A 24,528-nucleotide genomic window follows, 5' to 3' on the forward strand; every position below is an offset into this window, starting at 1 on the left:
TTGTCATTCTGCCTCACAAAATCGGAATAAAAAGCGATCAAAAACTGTCACGTGTCCGAAAATGTTACCATTAAAAACGTCAACTTATTCCGCAAAAAACAAGACCTCACATGACTCTCTGGACCAAAATATGGAAAAATTATAGGTCTCAAAATGTGGAGACGCAAAAACTTTTTTGCTATAAAAAGCGTCTTTTAGTGTGTGACAGCTGCCAATCATGAAAATCTGCTATAAAAAATGCTATAAAAGTAAATCAAACCCCCCTTCATCACCCCCTTAGTTAGGGAAAAATAATACAATTAAAAAAATGTATTTATTTCCATTTTCCCGTTAGTGTTAGGGTTAGGGTTAGGGCTAGGGTTAGGGTTGGGGCTAGGGTTGGAGCTAAAGTTATGGTTAGGGTTGGGGCTAAAGATAGGGTTAGGGTTGGGGCTAAATTTAGGATTACGGTTTGGATTACATTTACGGTTGGGATTAGGGTTGGGATTAGAGTTAGGAGTGTGTCAGGGTTAGGGGTGTGGTTAGGGTTACCATTGGGATTAGGGCTAGGGGTCTGTTTGGATTAGGGTTTATTAGAATTGGGGAGTTTCCACTGTTTAGGCACATCAGGGGCTCTCCAAACGCGACATGGCGTCCGATCTCAATTCCAGTCAATTCTGCATTGAAAAAGTAAAACAGTGCTCCTTCCCTTCCGAGCTTTCCTGTGCGCCCAAACAGAGGTTTACCCCAACATATGGGGCATCAGCGTACTCGGGACAAATTGGACAACAACTTTTGGGGTCCAAGTTCTCTTGTTACCCTTGGGAAAATAGAAATTTAGGGGGCTAAACATCATTTTTGTGGGGAAAAAAAAGTTGGAAAATTGCAAAATTTTCAAAATTTTCACCAAATTTCCATTTTTTTCACAAATAAACGCAAGTTATATCGAAGAATTTTTACCACTATCATGAAGTACAATATGTCACGAGAAAACAATGTCAGAATCGCCAAGATCCGTTGAAGCGTTCCAGAGTTATAACCTCATAAAGGGACAGTGGTCAGAATTGTAAAAATTGGCCCGGTCATTAACGTGCAAACCACCCTTGGGGGTGAAGGGGTTAAAGCAAATAAATGCAATATTCTTGAATGGCCAAGTCAGTCACCTAACCTCAACCCAATTGAGCATGCATTTCACTTGTTAAAGACTAAACTTCAGACAGAAAGGCTTACAAACAAACAGCAACTGAAAACCACCGCAGTGAAGGTCTGGCAGAGCATCAAAAAGGAGGAAACACACAGCGTCTGGTGATGTCCATGAGTTCAAGACTTCAGGCAGTAATTGCCAACAAAGGGTTTTCAACCAAGTACTAAAAATGAACATTTTATTTAAAATTATTGAATCTGTCCAATTACTTTTGGTCCCTTTAAAAACAGGGTGGCACATGTCAAGGAGCTGATACTCCTAAACCCTTAATCCAATTTTAATATGGATACCCTCAAATGAAAGCTAAAAGTCTGAACTTCAACTGCATCTGAATTGTTTTGTTTAAAATTCATTGTGGTAAAGTCTATAACCAAAATTAGAAAAATGTTGTCTCTGTCCAAATATATATGGACCTAACTGTATCTAATTTACCAGGTCTCATAGAAAGTGGATTTTTTTCCCCACTGTGCCACAGGAATGGGTCTGCCCAGGAAGAGGCATAGATAAATGGCTGCCAGGTGTTTACAGGAACGCCTAATGGGGAGATAGACTGGACTGTAGGTACCACTCCTAGGCAGGTACTGGAGCTGCTGACTCCATGGGTCAGGTTCGCTGACACGGACTAGGGCTATGTACAGAAACATTAATGTAGGATAATGGGTCAGGGTCTGGCCGCACACACTCTCTAAGGGAGAGGGAGTCTTTTATACAGGATGACTCTCAGCAATTGGCTGAGAGCCACCCAGCAGTTGTACACATTATGCTAAATGCCTCTCAGCTAGAAGATGAGTGCATTTACTATATGCACGCCCTACCCCTTTAACAGCAGGGGACTGAGCTCACGCACCCACGCACTGGACGGGACACCTGAAATAGCAGCACGCTCAGCAGCAGAGGCAGAAGCAAGCCAGGGGACCACACTGCAGGCCCGGAGCAGTGAATATGCCAGTGTCCCTGCATGGAGGGGGAAGGGACACCACACTATGACCAGATCATATATTAACAGCACATAGTGGCTGAATACTACAATACTGATTATTAATAGAAAACCACAATACCAATATTACCATAAGTGCCATTATGCACTGGAGCTCTGTACATAGTATACAGTATATAATGTCAGTGCACAGATATTATACACAGGAACTTTCTATATAGTGTCAGTGTACAGGTAATACAGTGATCATCACCAGTGACATTATACACAGGAGGTGAAGTATAGTGTCAGTGTACAGATAACACAGTGATCACAGGTGACATTATACACAGGAGCTCTGTATACAGGGTCGGACTGGGGTGTCTGGGGTCCACAGGAGGGACTCACCCTACAGCTATATGCAAATATCAGTTAGCCATTATCCCCATTATAATAGAGCATCGAATGTAAAATACAGGCAGCTCCTGTGTGCATACCATAACTGGGATGTACAATTACGATAGTTTGCATTAAAGGGCTTCTTTGGCTAAAACTAGCTTTAATAATACTACATACAAGGGCAAATACTGCCACACTTTGACCAGATCACATATTATCACCACATTGTGACCGAATAATTCTAAATATGAGGAAGAAATACTGCCACATCGTGACCAGACTACATATTACCACCACATGTGACCCAATAATACTACATACAAGGAAAAAATATTGGCACATATATTACCACTATATAGTGACTGAATACTGCAATACTGATCATAAATAAAAATCACAATACTAACAACACTATCACCCGTAACATTATACACAGAAGCTCTGTATATAGTGTACAGTATAGTGTTAATGTACAGGTATAACGGTAACTCATCAGTGACATTATACACAGAATCATGGCATATAGTATACATTTAAGACAATGACTCACCAGTGACTTTATACACAGATGCTCTGTACATAGTGTTAGTGTACAGTGAATACAAGGATCACCAGTGACATTATACACAGGAGCTCAGTATTTAGTATACAGGTGATACAGTGATCACCAGTGACATTATACACAGGAGCTTTGCATATTGTGTCAGTGTACAGGTAATAGAAGGATCACTGATGACATTATACACAGGAGCTCTGTATATAGTGTAAAGTGTGAGTGTCCATGTGATACAGTGACTCACCAGTGACGTCTCTAGGTGAAGTCCTTCATATTTGCTTTTCTTTTTCATCTGGCACATCCCGCTATCACTTCTTCCTGTCGGGACTTATCTTTGCAGAAAATAAATCATTTATAGCTGATCTCTTCTAGAGCACATTCCCCATTTTTACTCCGACTGTTACACAATGCCTGATGAATGAAAAAAGCGACATAGTGCCGCCCTCAAGAGTAAGAGGACCTCCCTTTTCTTCCCCCACATGGAAAACAGTCTCCATAAAAAAGTAAATTATATTACAGCAGTAATAACGTCCCCCATTTACTATCATAAATTAATCATGTATATTCCTCCTTCTGGCCCCCATACAACAATTAATTCCTTCATTTCAGCATCCTTTATTTAGTAATGTGCCCCATCCCTGCCCTTTAGGTCTGGCTGACCCTCAATGTTCCATGGCCTGGATGGCCCCCCATGTCCCTTGACCTGGTTGCCCCCTGATGTTCCTTGGCCTGCCTGGCCCCCCATGTCCCTTGGGCTGGCTGGCCCTCAATGTCCCGTGGCCTGGCTGACCACCAATGACCCTTGGCCTGGCTGGCCCCAAATGTCCCTTGGCCTGGCTGGCCCCCAATGTCTCTTGGCCTGGCTGCCCCCCTGTCTCTTGATCTGGCCGCAGCATCATGCCGCATTCGCAGGAGAGAGAAAAAAAGATTCCTCTTAACTGCCTGTGCTCTCGGTTCCACACGGCGTCCTCTTCTTACAGATCTGGGGTGCTCGTTTTAAAATTGCCGCCGACCTAGCAGATGCCGGCAGCTGACGTGAGTGTACCCGTTGCAGTTATAGAGAAGAAGGGGTGCACTCAGTATATGATTAAATAGGTGCTGGCTGGACGTGGAAATTATCCAAACAAAGTCATATATTGACGAAAACAGCCGCACTCAGGTTTGGATTTTTTGAATGCATAACAGGAGCAAAAAGTTTATTCAAGTCACCACAATGTTAAGGCAATTAGGAGAGGGACTCCGTGGTAGGTATAAAGTAGGTAAGTAGGTAACATTTCAAACCCCGTGGTGGGTCTTTGTCAAACCTCACTTGAAAGAGGATAGGAATAGTAAAACGGAGATGCAGTGTAAAAGAATCTGGAGAAATTCCCAGTACGGACTATAGTTAATGCATGTGGAGATCCGGAATGGCACGAAAGGGGAATCTCCTTGGAAATACTGCAGGAGCTGGAGCGGTGCCTGGTAGTGACATGTACCCGTTGCAGTCGCCGCATGAGAGTACCGTCATACACCGGTGACGTCGCTGTAATGGGCTGCCTGCAGCAGGCGCACTCTCATCAGCCACAGGCCTCTGTTAGAATGGCAGCCTCGCTAACTATTGTGTAGGACAATATATTTCAACTGAATGTGCGTCCTAGTATGCATATTCAGCTGAAACCAGCAGGCTCCCTCTACGTCCTTCTCGAGGCCCCGCCAAGGACCCGCGGCTTAGAGGGAAATGTGTTGTGAATTTGGATTCTGGGCTTCCCCGGTGGCTACTGGTGGAATTGAACTGGTGTCTTCATCTTCTCTGTTCACCTGTTCCCATCAAGATGTGGGAGTCGCTATATAACCTTGCTGCTCTGTTAGTTGCTTGCCGGTCAACAATGTTATCAGAAGCCTCTCTGTGCTTGTTCCTGCTCCTAGACAACTACTAGATAAGTTGGACTCTTGTCCATGTTTGTTTTTGCATTTTTGTTCCAGTTCACAGCTGTAGTTTTGTTACTGTGTCTGGAAAGCTCTTGTGAACAGGAATTGCCACTCTGGTGTTATGAGTTAATGCCAGAGTTTTAAAGTAATTTCTGGATGGTATTTTTGATAGGGTTTTTAGCTGACCATGAAAGTGTCCTTTCTGTCTTCTGCTATGTAGTAAGTGGATCTCAAATTTGCTAAACCTATTTTCATGCTGCGTTTGTTATTTCATCTTAATTCACCGCCAATACATGTGGGGGGCCTCTGTCTCCTTTCGGGGTATTTCTCTAGAGGTGAGCTAGGACTAATATTTTCCTCTGCTAGCATTATTTAGTCCTCCGGCTGGTGCTGGGCATCTAGAATCAACGTAGGCATGCTACCCGGCCACTGCTAGTTGTGTGTTAGGTTTAGTTCATGGTCAGCTCAGTTTCCATCTTCCAAGAGCTAGTTCCTATATATGCTGATGCTATGATCTCTTGCCATTGAGATCATGACAGTTTGACCGGCCTAAAAAGGGTTAAAATCCTTGGCTGAGAAAGGAGAGAAATAAGTAGTCTGCTGAAATTTTTTTTTTTTTTTTTTTTTCTCTCCTTTGAATGGCTCTGTGTCCACCTGTTTGTAATGGATCTTCAGAGTGTAACTGCAGGTTTGATTAATCTCGCCACGAAGGTACAAAATTTGCAAGATTTTGTTTGTCATGCACCTGTATCTGAGCCGAGAATTCCTTTGCCGGAATTTTTCTCGGGGAATAGATCTGGGTTTCAGAATTTTCGAAATAATTGCAAATTATTTTTGTCCCTGAAATCTCGCTCTGCCGGAGACCCTGCACAGCAGGTCAGGATTGTGATTTCCTTGCTCCGGGGCGACCCTCAAGACTGGGCTTTTTCATTGACACCAGGGGATCCTGCGTTGCTCAATGTGGATGCGTTTTTTCTGGCCTTGGGGTTGCTTTATGACGAACCTCATTTGGAGCTTCAGGCAGAAAAAACTTTGATGTCCCTATCTCAGGGGCAAGATGAAGCGGAAATTTACTGCCAAAGATTCCGTAAATGGTCTGTGCTTACTCAGTGGAATGAGTGCGCCCTGGCGGCGACTTTCAGAGAGGGTCTCTCTGATGCCATTAAGGATGTTATGGTGGGGTTCCCTGTGCCTGCGGGTCTGAATGAGTCCATGACAATGGCTATTCAGATCGATAGGCGTTTGCGGGAGCGCAAACCAGTGCACCATCTGGCGGTGTCCACTGAGAAATCGCCAGAGAGTATGCAGTGTGATAGAATTCTGTCCCGAAGCGAGCGGCAGAATTTTAGACGGAAAAATGGGTTGTGTTTCTATTGTGGTGATTCTACTCATGTTATATCAGCATGCTCTAAGCGCACTAAAAAGCTTGGTAAATCTGTTTCCATTTGCACCTTACCGTCTAAGTTTATTCTATCTGTGACCCTGATTTGCTCTGTCATCTATTACCACGGACGCCTATGTCGACTCTGGCGCCGCTTTGAGTCTTATGGATTGGTCCTTTGCCAAACGCTGGGGGTATGATTTAGAGCCTTTGGAGACTCCTATTCCTCTGAAGGGGATTGACTCCACCCCATTGGCTAATAATAAACCACAATACTGGACACAAGTAACTATGCGTATTAATCCGGATCACCAGGAGATTATTCGCTTTCTGGTGCTGCATAATCTACATGATGATTTGGTGCTAGGATTGCCTTGGCTGCAATCTCACAACCCAGTCCTCGACTGGAGAGCTATGTCTGTGTTGAGCTGGGGATGTAAGGGGGCTCATGGGGATGTACCTGTGGTTTCCATTTCATCATCTATTCCCTCTGAAATTCCTGAGTTCCTGTCTGACTATCGTGACGTCTTTGAAGAATCTAAGCTTGGTTCGTTACCTCCGCACCGAGAGTGCGATTGTGCCATAGATTTAATCCCGGGTAGTAAATACCCAAAGGGTCGTTTATTTAATCTGTCTGTGCCTGAACATGCTGCTATGCGAGAATATATAAAGGAGTCCTTGGAAAAGGGACATATTCGTCCATCGTCATCTCCCTTAGGAGCCGGTTTTTTCTTTGTGTCAAAAAAAGACGGCTCTTTGAGACCATGTATTGATTATCGGCTTTTGAATAAAATCACTGTTAAATATCAATACCCATTGCCGTTGCTGACTGATTTGTTTGCTTGCATAAAGGGGGCCAAGTGGTTCTCTAAGATTGACCTTCGTGGGGCGTATAATTTGGTGCGAATCAGGCAGGGGGATGAGTGGAAAACCGCATTTAATACGCCCGAGGGCCACTTTGAGTATTTAGTGATGCCTTTTGGTCTTTCAAATGCTCCGTCAGTTTTCCAGTCCTTTATGCATGATATTTTTCGCGATTATTTGGACAAATTTATGATTGTGTATCTGGATGATATTCTGATTTTTTCGGATGACTGGGACTCTCATGTCCAGCAAGTCAGGAGGGTTTTTCAGGTTTTGCGGTCTAATTCTTTGTGTGTGAAGGGTTCTAAGTGTGTTTTTGGGGTACAGAGGATTTCCTTTTTGGGATATATTTTTTCCCCCTCTTCCATTGAAATGGATCCTGTCAAGGTTCAAGCTATTTGTGATTGGACGCAGCCCTCTTCTCTTAAGAGTCTTCAGAAATTTTTGGGCTTTGCTAACTTTTATCGTCGATTTATTGCTGGTTTTTCGGATATTGCTAAGCCATTGACCGATTTGACTAAGAAGGGTGCTGATGTTGCTGATTGGTCCCCTGATGCTGTGGAGGCCTTTCGGGAGCTTAAGCGCCGTTTTTCCTCTGCCCCTGTGTTGCGTCAGCCTGATGTTGCTCTACCTTTTCAGGTTGAGGTCGACGCTTCTGAGATCGGAGCTGGGGCAGTGTTGTCGCAGAAAAGTTCTGACTGCTCCGTGATGAGGCCTTGTGCCTTCTTTTCCCGTAAATTTTCGCCCGCTGAGCGGAATTATGATGTTGGGAATCGGGAGCTTTTGGCCATGAAGTGGGCTTTTGAGGAGTGGCGCCATTGGCTTGAGGGGGCCAGACATCAGGTGGTGGTATTGACTGACCACAAAAATTTGATTTATCTTGAGACCGCCAGGCGCCTGAATCCTAGACAGGCGCGCTGGTCATTATTTTTCTCTCGGTTTAATTTTGTGGTGTCATACCTACCGGGTTCTAAGAATGTTAAGGCGGATGCCCTTTCTAGGAGTTTTGAGCCTGACTCGCCTGGTAACTCTGAGCCCACAGGTATCCTTAAGGATGGAGTGGTATTGTCAGCCGTTTCTCCAGACCTGCGGCGGGCCTTGCAGGAGTTTCAGGCGGATAGACCTGATCGTTGCCCACCTGATAAACTGTTTGTTCCTGATGATTGGACCAGTAGAGTCATCTCTGAGGTTCATTCTTCTGCGTTGGCAGGTCATCCTGGCATTTTTGGTACCAGGGATTTGGTGGCAAGGTCCTTCTGGTGGCCTTCCCTGTCACGAGATGTGCGAGGCTTTGTGCAGTCTTGTGACGTTTGTGCTCGGGCCAAGCCTTGTTGTTCTCGGGCTAGTGGATTGTTGTTGCCCTTGCCTATTCCTAAGAGGCCTTGGACGCACATCTCGATGGATTTTATTTCAGATCTGCCTGTTTCTCAGAAGATGTCTGTCATCTGGGTGGTGTGTGACCGTTTCTCTAAGATGGTCCATTTGGTTCCTCTGCCCAAGTTGCCTTCTTCTTCCGAGTTGGTTCCTCTGTTTTTTCAAAATGTTGTTCGTTTGCATGGTATTCCTGAGAATATCGTTTCTGACAGAGGGACCCAATTCGTGTCTAGATTTTGGCGGGCATTCTGTGCTAGGATGGGCATAGATTTATCTTTCTCGTCCGCTTTCCATCCTCAGACGAATGGCCAGACCGAGCGGATTAATCAGACCCTGGAGACATATCTGAGGTGTTTTGTGTCTGCTGACCAGGATGATTGGGTTGCTTTTTTGCCATTGGCGGAGTTCGCTCTCAATAATCGGGCCAGCTCTGCCACTTTGGTGTCCCCGTTTTTCTGTAATTCGGGGTTTCATCCTCGATTTTCCTCTGGTCAGGTGGAATCTTCGGATTGTCCTGGAGTGGATGCTGTGGTGGAGAGATTGCATCAGATCTGGGGGCAGGTGGTGGACAATTTGAGGTTGTCCCAGGAGAAGACTCAGCTTTTTGCCAACCGCCACCGTCGTGTTGGTCCTCGGCTTTGTGTTGGGGATTTGGTGTGGTTGTCTTCTCGTTTTGTCCCTATGAGGGTCTCTTCTCCTAAGTTTAAGCCTCGGTTCATCGGCCCGTATAAGATATTGGAGATTCTTAACCCTGTTTCCTTCCGTTTGGACCTCCCTGCATCCTTTTCTATTCATAACGTTTTTCATCGGTCATTATTGCGCAGGTATGAGGTACCGGTTGTGCCTTCCGTTGAGCCTCCTGCTCCGGTGTTGGTTGAGGGTGAGTTGGAGTACGTTGTGGAGAAAATCTTAGACTCTCGTGTTTCCAGACGGAGACTCCAGTATCTGGTTAAGTGGAAGGGATACGGCCAGGAGGATAATTCTTGGGTGAATGCATCTGATGTTCATGCCTCTGATCTGGTTCGTGCCTTTCATAGGGCCCATCCTGATCGCCCTGGTGGTTCTGGTGAGGGTTCGGTGCCCCCTCCTTGAGGGGGGGGTACTGTTGTGAATTTGGATTCTGGGCTTCCCCGGTGGCTACTGGTGGAATTGAACTGGTGTCTTCATCTTCTCTGTTCACCTGTTCCCATCAAGATGTGGGAGTCGCTATATAACCTTGCTGCTCTGTTAGTTGCTTGCCGGTCAACAATGTTATCAGAAGCCTCTCTGTGCTTGTTCCTGCTCCTAGACAACTACTAGATAAGTTGGACTCTTGTCCATGTTTGTTTTTGCATTTTTGTTCCAGTTCACAGCTGTAGTTTTGTTACTGTGTCTGGAAAGCTCTTGTGAACAGGAATTGCCACTCTGGTGTTATGAGTTAATGCCAGAGTTTTAAAGTAATTTCTGGATGGTATTTTTGATAGGGTTTTTAGCTGACCATGAAAGTGTCCTTTCTGTCTTCTGCTATGTAGTAAGTGGATCTCAAATTTGCTAAACCTATTTTCATGCTGCGTTTGTTATTTCATCTTAATTCACCGCCAATACATGTGGGGGGCCTCTGTCTCCTTTCGGGGTATTTCTCTAGAGGTGAGCTAGGACTAATATTTTCCTCTGCTAGCATTATTTAGTCCTCCGGCTGGTGCTGGGCATCTAGAATCAACGTAGGCATGCTACCCAGCCACTGCTAGTTGTGTGTTAGGTTTAGTTCATGGTCAGCTCAGTTTCCATCTTCCAAGAGCTAGTTCCTATATATGCTGATGCTATGATCTCTTGCCATTGAGATCATGACAGAAATGCACCAGTATCCTGCTTGGCCAGTCCGATCTTGTCTGTATATAGTGTCAATGTAAAAGTAATACAGTTATCACCAGTGATATTATACACGGGAGCTCTGTATATAGTGTATAGTGTACATGGAAATACAGTAATCACAGGTGAGATTATACACAGGAGCTCAGTATATAGTGTTAGTGTACAATACAGGTAATACAGTGATCACCAGTGACATTATACACAGAAGCTCTGTATATAGTGTATAGCGTACAGGTTATAACGGGATCACCAGTAACATTATACACAGGAGCTCTGTATATAATGTTAGTGTACTGGTAATAAAGTGATCACTAGTGCCATTATACACAGAAGCTCTGTGTATAGTGCACAATTAATACAGGGATCACCAGTGACCATATACAGTACACTGGAGATCTGTATGTAGTGTATAGTGTACAGGTAATAAAGTGATCACCGGTAACATTATACACAGGAGCTCTGTATATAGTGTTAGTGTACAGGTAATACAGGTGTCCCCGTTCTCAATACAGAATCATCTGTATCCTGCAGAATGTAAGCCCGCAAGGGCAGGGTCCTCTCCCCTCTGTATCAGTCTGTCATTGTTAGTTTGTTTACTGTAAGTGATATCTGTAACTTGTATGTAACCCCTTCTCATGTACAGCACCATGGAATCAATGGTGCTATATAAATAAATAATAATAATAATAATTTGCTGTACTCCATCCCCCAATCTCGATACAGCATCATTTGCTGTACTCCACCCCCAGTCTCAGTACATTTTTTACTGTACCCTATCCCCCAGTCTCAATTCGTCATTATGTACTGTACCCTATTCCCAACTCTCAATTCATCATTATTTGCTGTATACCATTCCCCACTCTCAATTCATCATTATTTGCTGTATACCATTCCCCATTCTCAATTCATAATAATTTGCTGTACCCCATTTTCCAGTCTCAATTCATCCTCATTTGCTCTTCCCTCCCCACATTCATTTAATTAATTTTATTGAAAAAAAAATGTCATACTTACCTCTCATATGATCCCCTGCAGCTCTACTTGGGTGTCCAGGGCGCATGCGTGCTGGCGCGATTACATCTTCATGTAGGGCTCCATCACAAAAGAGGCGGAAGGAGCTCTGAGCTGCGCGTGCTGCCATTTTGTTGATGGCTGTGGAGCTCCAGGAAACCTCTCTTCCCCGAGAAGATGTGTGCAGGAGGTCCCCCTCTTTGCTTCTGCTCACTGGGCCCTTGTATGGCTGTATATGCACTAGTCTACCAATAAAAATTATACTTTTTTTGTGTAGATGCGACCGTCATGAGAAATCTAGTGCAGAAGATTTTATTGGGGTAAATGCATCTATACAGCCATACAACTGCTTGATGTCGCTCTTGCAAGTCATGTCACTCACACCCACATGGGGTGCTTACAAGATTGGAGGCAGGATTAACTTGGGGAAATCAATGTCTCCATGATTATTCAACCGCTAATTTACATATGCCAAGCACAGCTTCAAAGTTAATTTTGTTTTAATTCAGCAATCACTAAGCCATAAAAGCGGCTTGCTAGAATGCGGGGAAAGGTTACAAAACATGTTAGCACTTTAAGGGGACTAGGGCAGCTGACAGATTCCTATACAGCACTGAAAATATGAATGACAAAGTCATTTTATAATAGAATTGAATAGGAAGAGTCTTTCAGTCATTTTTAAGCGATTATTTAGGTTGTGTTTATTTAGGTAGACCGGCTCCAAAAAGCTGTGTACACAAACCATTTTTCTCAAAAAACAGAAACCTGGTTTAGCTTGATTCAGTTTGCTATGTAACAGTTCAGGTGTGTATGTGTGTATTGTAGTATTAATTTTGAATGATGATCATGACTACTGTATATATTGTAGGCTGGGAATAGTTATCATGATTGCTGTGATTGTCGCTCAGATCTTGGCAGTACAATTCCTTTTCCTCCAAGATAAAATCTCACCAAACGACAAGAACAAGCCGTTGGCTATCAATAACAGGTATTCCTTTTATTATTTTACATGTATTTGGTTTATGCTATTACTTCATTCAATGAAGGTATTTTTTGGTGTAAAACTTCAATTTTCGCAGCGTTTTTGCTCAACTAAGGCTACTTTCACATTTGTGTTCGAATCCGCAGCATATAATCCACATCTGGAGCGCCCCCACACCGCCGCTGGGCCGAGGGGCACCCGGTACCGGGCCTCTAAGTCTCTGCTCTGGGGTTGTCACGGTGGCTAGACCCGGTCCGTGGCCCTGCCGGTCAGTGGGGGACGTCCGGTGAAATAAGTCGTGATAATGGTGCAGTTGTGGGGTGCATGTCGCGGTAAATAACGAGGACACCAGGTTGCAGTCTCTTTACCTCTTTACTGAAGATCTCTGGGTCCTCAGTCCGGAATACAGATCACCAGGCTGCGCAAGTCCGGCCGGTCCAATGGCACTTCCAGAGTTCACTTTGCAGGTGGAAATCAGTGCCTTCCTTCTTAGCGCTATGTGTTGTAGTCCTTCCCTGCTGTGCTTACGGAAAGTACCCCACAACTGTTGTGTCTGTTTCTTAAGTTCCCTCACAACTCGATTAGTTGATGTTCTGCTAATCCTCCGTCCCTCCCGATGTTCTGGTTGGAACGGCACCCGTATGACGGGTAGGCTCGGAGCTCTTCCGGGACCCTAGAGTCGCCCCTCTCCACAAGTTGCCCCCCAAGACTGCATAGGTGATTAAATGTGAGACAGCCCGCCTGAGACTGACTGTCCTGCCGTAGGTTTGAAGTATTGCTTGAAGCTAGATCTCTGTATACTTCCTCGGCGTTCCGGCCACCGGCTACACGCCTCAGTAGGATGTTGCCTCGATCTCACGGCACGACCCCTACTGGTATTCTCCTATTTGCTTCGATCTCGTTTCTCACTCAGCACAATATATCTCTCTTCTAGTCCTTCCTTAGGGCACCGCCGCTTCTCTGTGCAGGCACGGTCCCGTTACATTCTTTCTTGTAGCCAGGTCTCCATCAGGGTCCCAAACCTGACAGAGGCCCTACTGAATCCTCTCCCGCAACACCCTCTGCCACAAGGTGTTGCCTGGTTCATATCCAGTCAGCTTTCTCCCTAACTTCCTGCCTGACCCCCAGTTTTACCCGTGTGTGAGGAGTGGCCTAATGAATAGAACCCTTAGCTCCCCCTGGTGGCCCGGCTGTGAAATGTATTGGTGTCTGTGATACCTGGTCAGACGAACTCCTTCAGTGCCATCAGACGTACTATAGCTCCCCATAGTGGCGGGACCACAGTACTGCAACGACCAGGACTCTGGGGCGCTGCACTCCCCCCCGGTTAAATCCAGTACTCCGGGACTGGGAAGAAAACAACAATACAGTTTAGCAAAAAGACATACAATTTTTGTTGAGTGCAAATAACATTAAGCATACTTGAACAGGTTTCCCTTTATGGGAGGTGAGGACACTTGAACGTTGCAAACATGGTTAAATATTACAGCAACAGGCTATAAATAACTTCTATTACCCAACCGGGTATTCTACTTAGTGCAATTCTTTGAACAATAATTTAACATCGCCCTTAAGGACGTACACTCGGCATCCATTAAAGACCTTCTTATAATCACATTATAAGGCAAGTTTAACTTTACATTCTCCTTCTTTAAATCTGCAGGACCGCCTGTCCTAACGGCGCCAGACCTACTGCCCCTCCTTTCTTACAGGACCGCTCCTTTCAGCCCGAGCCTTCTGTCTTTTCCTCTACTATACACTGTATAGAACATAACATACTTCCAGTTTTAGAAACACTGAGCCATCTGCATATGGCTCCTAAGAGGACTCACTACCTAACCCCTACGGGTTTACTTTCTGTCCTCTGCAACACATTTTTAACTCTTTCTTTACAATGAACTGGCTTTCTACGGAGGACTCAGGGTTTACCTTCTATCCCCATCTTCTATCAACGTTATCAACTATTCTCTTTAGCGCATTAACTTCTATCTTAACTTCCTTGCTAACAACTATGCAGGACACTATGTCTGCCCCTACGGGTCTACTGCATCTTCCTCTCTGAAAACATCATCTGCATTTCTTTACAATCAACCAATCAGATACATATAACTTTTACATGTAAGGGTTATCATCGCTTTTGCTCATTAAAACATTATTGCTATCCATCAATCTTAAAGCAATACGGTTCTTCAAATGTAAAATGTGGATGTCTGTTGTGAATTTGGTTTTTGGGCTCCCCCGGTGGTCACTGGTGGTACTGAACTTGTGTGCTTCATCGCCTCTGTTCACCTGTTTCCATCAGGATGTGGGAGTTGTCTATTTAGCCTTGCTCCTCAGGCATTTCTATGCCGGCCAACAATGTTACCAGAAGCCTTTCTGTTGCATGTTCCTGCTCCTAGACTACTATCAGCTAAGTTGGACTTGTAGTCCTAAGTTTGTTTTGCATTTTTGTTCCAGTTCTCTGTGATTGTTTATTTCTGAGGCTGGAAGCTCTTGTGAGCTGGAATTGCCACTCTGGTGTCATGAGTTGATATTAGAGTCTTAAAGTAATTCCAGGATGGTGTTTTGAAAGGGTTTTCAGCTGACTGTGAAGTTCCCTTTTCTGTCTTCCTACTATCTAGTAAGCGGACCTCAATTTGCTAAACCTATCTTCATACTTCGTATGTCAATTTCCTCTGAAATCACCGACAATATATGTGGGGGCTACTGTCTGTCTTTTGGGGAAAATTTCTCTAGAGGTAAGCCAGGTCTGTATTTTCCTCTGCTAGGGTCAGTCAGTTCTCCGGCTGGCGCTGGGCGTCTAGGGATAAAACGTAGGCACGCTACCCGGCCACTGTTATTTGTGCGGTAGGTTTAGCTCACAGTCAGCTCGAGTTCCCATCTTCCAAGAGCTAGTCCTTTTTGTATGCTTTACTACGTTCTCTTGCCATTGAGAACCATGACAGTTTGGCCGGCCAAGGGTTAAAATTATTGGCAGAAGAAAGGAGAGAAAAGAAGTCTGCAGAGAATTTTTTTTTTTTTTTTTTTTCTCTGAGTTTGCTCATTAGTTGATTCACTAGCATCTCTGCTTACTGCAGCCTTCGTCTCTCTCTCCTTCTAATCCTTGAATGGTTCTGACTTCACCTGATGAAAATGTATTCTCAGAGTTTAGCTACAGGTCTGAACAATCTCGCTATGAAGGTTAAAAGTTTACAGGATTTTGTAATTCATGCTCCTATATCTGAACCTAGAGTACCTTTGCCTGAATTTTTCTCCGGGGATAGATCTCGCTTCCAGAATTTCAAACATAATTGTAAATTATTTTTGTCTCTGAGATCTCGCTCCGCTGGAGATCCTGCACAGCAGGTCAGGATTGTAATATCCTTGCTCCGGGGCGACCCTCAGGATTGGGCATTTGCTTTGGCACCAGGGGATCCTGCGTTGTTCAATGTGGATGCGTTTTTCCTGGCTTTGGGGTTGCTTTATGAGGAACCTCATTTAGAGATTCAGGCTGAAAAAGCCTTGATGGCCCTGTCTCAAGGGCAAGATGAGGCTGAAATATACTGCCAAAAATTTCGTAAGTGGTCTGTGCTTACTCAGTGGAATGAGTGCGCCCTGGCGGCGAATTTCAGAGAGGGTCTCTCTGATGCCATTAAAGATGTTATGGTGGGGTTCCCTGTGCCTGCAGGTCTGAATGAGTCCATGACAATGGCTATTCAGATTGATCGGCGTTTGCGGGAGCGCAAACCTGTGCACCATTTGGCGGTGTCTACTGAGAAGGCGCCAGAGATTATGCAATGTGATAGAATTCTGTCCAGAAGCGAACGACAGAATTTTAGGCGAAAAAATGGGTTATGCTTCTATTGTGGCGATTCAACTCATGTTATATCAGCATGCTCTAAACGTACTAAGAAGGTTGATAAGTCTGTTTCAATTGGTACTTTACAGTCCAAGTTTATTCTATCTGTGACCCTGATTTGCTCTTTATCGTCTATTACCGCGGACGCCTATGTCGACTCTGGCGCCGCTTTGAGTCTTATGGATTGGTCCTTTGCCAAACGCTGTGGGTTTAATTTAGAGCCTCTGGAAGTTCCTATACCTCTGAAGGGTATTGACTCCACGCCATTGGCTAGTAATAAACCACAATACTGGACACAAGTAACTATGCGTATTAATCCGGATCACCAGGAGATTATTCGCTTCCTTTTGTTGTATAATCTACATGATGTGTTGGTGCTTGGATTGCCATGGCTGCAATCTCATAACCCAGTCCTCGACTGGAAAGCAATGTCTGTGTTAAGCTGGGGATGTCAGGGGACTCATGGGGACGTACCTTTGGTTTCCATTTCGTCATCTATTCCCTCTGAGATTCCGGAATTTTTATCTGATTATCGTGACGTTTTTGAGGAGCCTAAACTTGGTTCACTACCTCCGCACAGAGATTGCGATTGTACAATAGATCTGATTCCGGGCAGTAAGTTTCCAAAGGGTCGTTTATTTAATCTATCTGTGCCTGAACACGCTGCTATGCGGGAATATATTAAGGAGTCCTTGGAAAAGGGACATATTCGTCCTTCGTCATCTCCCTTAGGAGCCGGTTTTTTCTTTGTATCTAAAAAAGATGGCTCTTTGAGGCCGTGTATTGATTATCGGCTTTTGAATAAAATCACGGTTAAATATCAGTATCCTTTGCCACTGCTTACTGATTTGTTTGCTCGAATAAAGGGGGCCAAGTGGTTCTCTAAGATTGATCTTCGTGGGGCGTATAATTTAGTGCGAATTAAGCAGGGGGATGAGTGGAAAACCGCATTTAATACGCCTGAGGGCCATTTTGAGTATTTAGTAATGCCTTTTGGTCTTTCAAATGCTCCTTCAGTCTTTCAGTCTTTTATGCATGACATTTTCCGTGAATATTTGGATAAATTTATGATTGTGTATCTGGATGATATTTTGATTTTTTCGGACGACTGGGACTCTCATGTCCAACAGGTCAGGAGGGTTTTTCAGGTTTTGCGCTCTAATTCCTTGTGTGTAAAGGGTTCTAAGTGCGTTTTTGGGGTTCAAAAGATTTCGTTTTTGGGGTACATTTTTTCCCCCTCTTCCATTGAGATGGACCCTGTCAAGGTTCAGGCTATTTGTGATTGGACGCAACCCTCTTCTCTTAAGAGCCTTCAGAAGTTTTTGGGCTTTGCTAATTTTTATCGTCGATTTATAACTGGTTTTTCTGATGTTGCTAAACCGTTGACTGATTTGACTAAGAAGGGTGCTGATGTTGCTGATTGGTCCCCTGCTGCTGTGGAGGCCTTTCGGGAGCTTAAGCGCCGCTTTTCTTCCGCCCCTGTATTGCGTCAGCCTGATGTTACTCTTCCTTTTCAGGTTGAGGTCGACGCTTCAGAAATCGGAGCTGGGGCGGTTTTGTCGCAGAAAAGTTCCGACTGCTCCGTGATGAGACCTTGCGCGTTCTTTTCTCGTAAATTTTCGCCCGCTGAGCGAAATTATGATATTGGTAATCGGGAGCTCTTGGCTATGAAGTGGGCTTTTGAGGAGTGGCGTCATTGGCTTGAGGGGGCTAGACATCAGGTGGTGGTATTGACTGACCACAAGAATTTGATTTATCTTGAGTCTGCCAGGCGCCTGAATCCTAGACAGGCGCGCTGGTCGTTATTTTTCTCTCGGTTTAATTTTGTGGTTTCTTACCTACCGGGTTCTAAAAATGTGAAGGCGGATGCCCTTTCTAGGAGTTTTGAGCCTGATTCCCCTGGTAATTCTGAACCTACAGGTATCCTTAAGGATGGAGTGATATTATCTGCTGTTTCCCCAGACTTGCGACGGGTCTTGCAGGAGTTTCAGGCGGATAGACCTGATCGTTGCCCGCCTGGTAGAATGTTTGTTCCTGATGATTGAACCAGTAGAGTCATATCGGAGGTCCATTCTTCTGCGTTAGCTGGTCATCCTGGAATCTTTGGTACCAGGGATTTGGTGGCTAGGTCCTTCTGGTGGCCTTCCCTGTCGCGAGATGTGCGAGGTTTTGTGCAGTCTTGTGATGTTTGTGCTCGGGCCAAGCCTTGTTGTTCTCGGGCTAGTGGATTGTTGTTATCTTTGCCTATTCCAAAGAGGCCTTGGACTCACATCTCCATGGATTTTATTTCTGATCTCCCTGTTTCTCAGAAGATGTCTGTCATCTGGGTGGTGTGTGACCGTTTCTCTAAGATGGTCCATTTGGTTCCCTTGCCTAAATTGCCTTCCTCATCCGAGCTGGTTCCTCTGTTTTTTCAAAATGTGGTTCGCTTGCATGGTATTCCGGAGAATATCGTGTCTGACAGGGGAACCCAATTCGTGTCTAGATTTTGGCGACCTTTCTGTGCTAGGATGGGCATTGATTTGTCTTTTTCGTCTGCTTTCCATCCTCAGACTAATGGCCAGACCGAGCGAACTAATCAGACTTTGGAGACTTATTTGAGGTGTTTTGTGTCTGCGGATCAGGATGATTGGGTTGCCTTTTTGCCCTTGGCGGAGTTTGCCCTCAATAATCGGGCTAGTTCTGCCACCTTGGTTTCTCCTTTCTTCTGTAATTCGGGGTTTCATCCTCGTTTCTCTTCCGGTCAGGTGGAGTCTTCGGATTGTCCTGGAGTGGATGCTGTGGTGGAGAGGTTGCATCAGATTTGGGGGCATGTGGTGGACAATTTGAAGTTGTCCCAGGAGAAGACTCAGCATTTTGCCAACCGCCGTCGTTGTGTTGGTCCTCGTCTTTGTGTTGGGGACTTGGTGTGGTTGTCTTCTCGTTTTGTCCCTATGAAGGTTTCTTCTCCTAAGTTTAAGCCTCGGTTCATCGGCCCGTACAAGATATTGGAGATTCTTAACCCTGTGTCCTTTCGTTTGGACCTCCCTGCATCTTTTTCTATTCATAATGTCTTCCATCGGTCATTGTTGCGCAGGTATGAGGTACCGGTTGTGCCTTCCGTTGAGCCTCCTGCTCCGGTGTTGGTTGAGGGTGAGTTGGAGTACGTTGTCGAGAAGATCTTGGACTCCCGTGTTTCCAGACGGAGACTTCAGTATCTGGTCAAGTGGAAGGGCTACGGTCAGGAGGATAATTCTTGGGTGACAGCCTCTGATGTTCATGCCTCCGATTTGGTCCGTGCCTTTCATAGGGCTCATCCTGATCGCCCTGGTGGTTCTGGTGAGGGTTCGGTGCCCCCTCCTTGAGGGGGGGGTACTGTTGTGAATTTGGTTTTTGGGCTCCCCCGGTGGTCACTGGTGGTACTGAACTTGTGTGCTTCATCGCCTCTGTTCACCTGTTTCCATCAGGATGTGGGAGTTGTCTATTTAGCCTTGCTCCTCAGGCATTTCTATGCCGGCCAACAATGTTACCAGAAGCCTTTCTGTTGCATGTTCCTGCTCCTAGACTACTATCAGCTAAGTTGGACTTGTAGTCCTAAGTTTGTTTTGCATTTTTGTTCCAGTTCTCTGTGATTGTTTATTTCTGAGGCTGGAAGCTCTTGTGAGCTGGAATTGCCACTCTGGTGTCATGAGTTGATATTAGAGTCTTAAAGTAATTCCAGGATGGTGTTTTGAAAGGGTTTTCAGCTGACTGTGAAGTTCCCTTTTCTGTCTTCCTACTATCTAGTAAGCGGACCTCAATTTGCTAAACCTATCTTCATACTTCGTATGTCAATTTCCTCTGAAATCACCGACAATATATGTGGGGGCTACTGTCTGTCTTTTGGGGAAAATTTCTCTAGAGGTAAGCCAGGTCTGTATTTTCCTCTGCTAGGGTCAGTCAGTTCTCCGGCTGGCGCTGGGCGTCTAGGGATAAAACGTAGGCACGCTACCCGGCCACTGTTATTTGTGCGGTAGGTTTAGCTCACAGTCAGCTCGAGTTCCCATCTTCCAAGAGCTAGTCCTTTTTGTATGCTTTACTACGTTCTCTTGCCATTGACAACCATGACAGATGTCCCCTTTAAGAAGGGACCAAGTCTTTAAGAGGTAGCAGTGCGGTATCTTCGCAAAGAGTCTCTTTCTAAGTAAAACCAGTAGGAAACACCCTTAAGAAGGTGTAAACTATATACAAGAAGTTTGTATCATGCATTGTTCATGATTGTGGCAGTTCTTGATAACAGGGGAAAAATAGCAAAAACAACAAAAACAGTAGGGATCCCGGGTCAACAAAGGGATCCATTGAAGAATTTAACCCTGGACGGGTTCAGCAACAAGAATCAGGAAAACAAACAGTCAAACAAAGAACTATTTACATTTTCATGATATCGAGGATTATTCTTGCTCAGGTGGCCTTGGCCCCTGACCCCCGACTGCTGGGGCATCTGTGCCGGTGGCAGGTCCCGCAGGGGCCGTCAGATCACCTGGTGTCTGGATTTGAAGGCTGACCTTGCTTGCAAGTTCAGTAGCCGCTACTAGGCGTACGGTGGTGATGGTCACAAGATCTGGCAAGTCTGGATTGGTCATGATCGGGGCAGCAGGTGACACCCCCTCAGGCTCACATCGCCGGACATCCCGAGCACACCATCCTTGTGCATTCCGGCGACGGGTGTACGTCACCTGATCCCCCCTTCGTAGTGGATCGCCATCCCGGTCGCAGCAGGGAGTTTTCACGTTGTAACTAGCAACAAAGACATCGGTTGGTAGCCCCGGTTCCTGTATGGAGCCCCATCCCTTCTTTGGGTGGAAGGCCGACACAGTTCCCCGCTTTACCACGTCTTTCCTGCCATGCACAGACTTCTTGCGTTGCGTTTCTTGTTGTTCCACTTCGTCTCGATTTTTCCAGTGCTGAATCAAGCATTGATTGTACTGTTCCCAGGTAAGTATTGCAATGGTGAGACCATCCCCCGGGGCCTCATCCGGCTCAACCCAGGGGGTGTCCCACCGGAGCATCACCCCGTCCGGGCCCACATCTATGGGTTCCCCCCACTTGGTCGGTAGCGGCGGTATCAACTTCCCTATCGCGCTGGGGGTGAGGACCACCCGCTCGACTGTGAATGAAGGGTTACTGTTGCGGGGAGGATCGGTCGCGAGAGCGGGATTGAGCGGGGAGGCAGGGGTGTCTTCCGTACCTGCGCCTGATGTGATTCCCCCGATGTCGATCTGGTCCACTGACGAGGGTGCTGGAGTCAGCTGCAGCTCGGACCGCGGCTCCTCCACTGCGGTCTCCGGAGGTGGTTCCGCCTTCCGCGACTCCTCCTCCGCTGGCTCCAAGGTCGGGATGGGCAGGCTCAGTTCCGCTGCCGGTTCCAAGGACTTCGGGTCCTTCTGCTGCGGTGGACGGGGGTCCGCCTCCGGTGAACGAGGGCAAGCCAGGACCGCTCCTTCCTCGTTCTGGCACTTGCTGTTCGTCGTCATGGTCTGATGGTCGGTGGCAGTGCATGCATCGGACTCCGCCATTTCTCCAGGGCCGAGCTTCTCCGTCACCTGATTCCCGCCGTTGCAAAACAGGAGGCGGTCCTCCTCGGTTCCTGGGTAGATCGTCCTCTCGCAGCAGGAGTCGGAGGGGATGGTAGCCATTTTTCGCGCCGCTCTGGTAGTCTCCTCCCATGGCACGCCCTCCTTCTTCTCTGGCGCAGCAATGGCGACGGCCTTTTTGGCGGGAACTTCTCTCGGTCAATGGCAATGCACAGTCTCTCAATAAAGTACAGTCCAAGCACAATAAGTCACAGTTCCAAGGCACACATGACCTGATTCTTCAGGCTTAAGTAGATCCTGTTCGTGACGCCAAAATTGGAGCGCCCCCACACTGCCGCTGGGCCGAGGGGAACCCGGTACCAGGCCTCTAAGTCTCTGCTCTGGGGTTGTCACGGTGGCTAGACCCGGTCCGTGGCCCTGCCGGTCAGTGGGGGATGTCCGGTGAAATAAGTCGTGATAATGGTGCAGTTGTGGGGTGCAGGTCGCGGTAAATAACGAGGACACCAGGTTGCAGTCTCTTTACCTCTTTACTGAAGATCTCTGGGTCCTCAGTCCGGAATACAGATCACCAGGCTGCGCAAGTCCGGCCGGTCCAATGGCACTTCCAGAGTTCACTTTGCAGGTGGAAATCAGTGCCTTCCTTCTTAGCGCTATGTGTTGTAGTCCTTCCCTGCTGTGCTTACGGAAAGTACCCCACAACTGTTGTGTCTGTTTCTTAAGTTCCCTCACAACTCGATTAGTTGATGTTCTGCTAATCCTCCATCCCTCCCGATGTTCTGGTTGGAACGGCACCCGTATGACGGGTAGTGTTGTGAATTTGGTTTTTGGGCTCCCCCGGTGGTCACTGGTGGTACTGGACTTGTATGCTTCACTTTCTCTGTTCACCTGTTTCCATCAGGATATGGGAGTATCCTATTTAGCCTTGCTACTCAGTCATTCTAGTGCCGGCCATCAATGTAACCAGAGTCTTTCTGTTGCATGTACCTGCTCCAGTCTTCTGATCAGCTAAGTTGGACTATTTAGTCCTTGGTTTATTTTTGCATGTTTTGTCCAGCGTGCAGTTATGTGACTCTCTGCAGCTGGAAGCTCTTGTGGGCTGAAATTACCACTCCGGTGTCATGAGTTGACACATGAGTTTAAGGTAATTTCAGGATGGTATTTTCTAGGGTTTTGTAGCTGACCGCGAAGTCCCCTTTTGTATTTTTCTGCTATCTAGTTAAGTGGGCCTCGCTGTGCTAAATCTGCTTTCATACTACGTGTGTCTTTTCATCTGAATTCACCGTCATTATATGTGGGGGGCTGCTATCAACTTTTGGGGTTTTCTCTGGAGGCAAGCCAGGTCTGTGTTTCTTCTACCAGGGGTAGTTAGATCTCCGGCTGGCGCGAGGCATCTAGAGAAAACGCAGGCACGCTCCCCGGCTACTATTAGTTGCGTTAATAGGTTTAGTATCGCGGTCAGCTCCAGTTTCCATCAACCGAGAGCTTGTCCGATTATTCTTATGCTCCCAACGTTCCCCTGCCATTGGGAACCATGACAGTATGACCGGCCAAGTGTTAAAACTATTGGCAGAAAAAAGGAGAGAAAAAGAAGTCTGCAGATTTTTTTTTTTTTTCTGAGCTTGCTCTATAGTTGACTCAGTTGCATTTCTGCTCTAATTGCAGCCTTTGTCTCTCTCTCCTTCTAATCCTTGAATGGCTCTGATCTCACCTGATTAAAATGGATCCTCAGAGTTTGGCTACAGGTTTGAATAATCTTGCTACGAAAGTTCAAGATTTACAGGATTTTGTTATTCATGCTCCTATATCTGAACCTAGAATTCCTATACAAGAGGTTTTCTCCGGGGATAGATCTCATTTTCTGAATTTCAAATATAATTGTAAATTGTTTCTTTCTCTGAGATCTCGCTCCGCTGGAGATCCCGCACAGCAGGTTAGGATTGTAATTTCCTTGCTGCCGGGTGACCCTCAAGATTGGGCATTTGCATTGGCACCAGGGGATCCTGCGTTGCTCAATGTGGATGCGTTTTTTCTGGCTTTGGGGTTGCTTTATGAGGAACCTAATTTAGAGATTCAGGCTGAAAAAGCCTTGATGGCCCTATCTCAAGGGCAAGATGAAGCTGAAATATACTGCCAAAAATTTCGTAAGTGGTCTGTGCTTACTCAGTGGAATGAGTGCGCCCTGGCGGCGAATTTCAGAGAGGGTCTCTCTGATGCCATTAAAGATGTTATGGTGGGGTTCCCTGTGCCTGCAGGTCTGAATGAGTCCATGACAATGGCTATTCAGATTGATCGGCGTTTGCGGGAGCGCAAACTTGTGCACCATTTGGCGGTGTCTTCTGAGAAGGCGCCAGAGAATATGCAATGTGATAGAATTCTGTCCAGAAGCAAACGGCAGAATTTTAGGTGAAAAAATGGGTTGTGCTTCTATTGTGGTGATTCAACTCATGTTATATCAGCATGCTCTAAACGTACAAAAAAGGTTGATAAGTCTATTTCAATTTGCACTTTACAGTCTAAGTTTATTCTATCTGTGACCTTGATTTGTTCATTATCGTCAATTACCGCGGACGCCTATGTCGACTCTGGCGCCGCTTTGAGTCTTATGGATTGGTCCTTTGCCAGGCGCTGTGGGTTTGATCTAGAGCCTCTGGAAGTTCCTATACCTCTGAAGGGTATTGATTCTACGCCATTGGCTCGTAATAAACCACAGTAC

General features: G+C 45.9%; 1 protein-coding gene across 1 annotated transcript in view; it reads left to right on the top strand.

Moving 5' to 3' along the window:
* LOC143773599 (stimulated by retinoic acid gene 6 protein-like) overlaps nt 1-24,528 on the top strand; it is a 184,819-nt gene that overhangs the window by 118,147 nt on the left and 42,144 nt on the right. Inside the window, exon 15 of the mRNA XM_077260998.1 lies at nt 12,312-12,431. Within this exon, the coding sequence (XP_077117113.1) occupies nt 12,312-12,431 (120 nt within the window). The remainder of the gene's footprint in view (nt 1-12,311; nt 12,432-24,528) is intronic.

This window comes from Ranitomeya variabilis, chromosome 5 (assembly GCF_051348905.1).
Source record: "Ranitomeya variabilis isolate aRanVar5 chromosome 5, aRanVar5.hap1, whole genome shotgun sequence".
In the NCBI taxonomy this organism is placed as follows: domain Eukaryota; kingdom Metazoa; phylum Chordata; class Amphibia; order Anura; family Dendrobatidae; genus Ranitomeya; species Ranitomeya variabilis.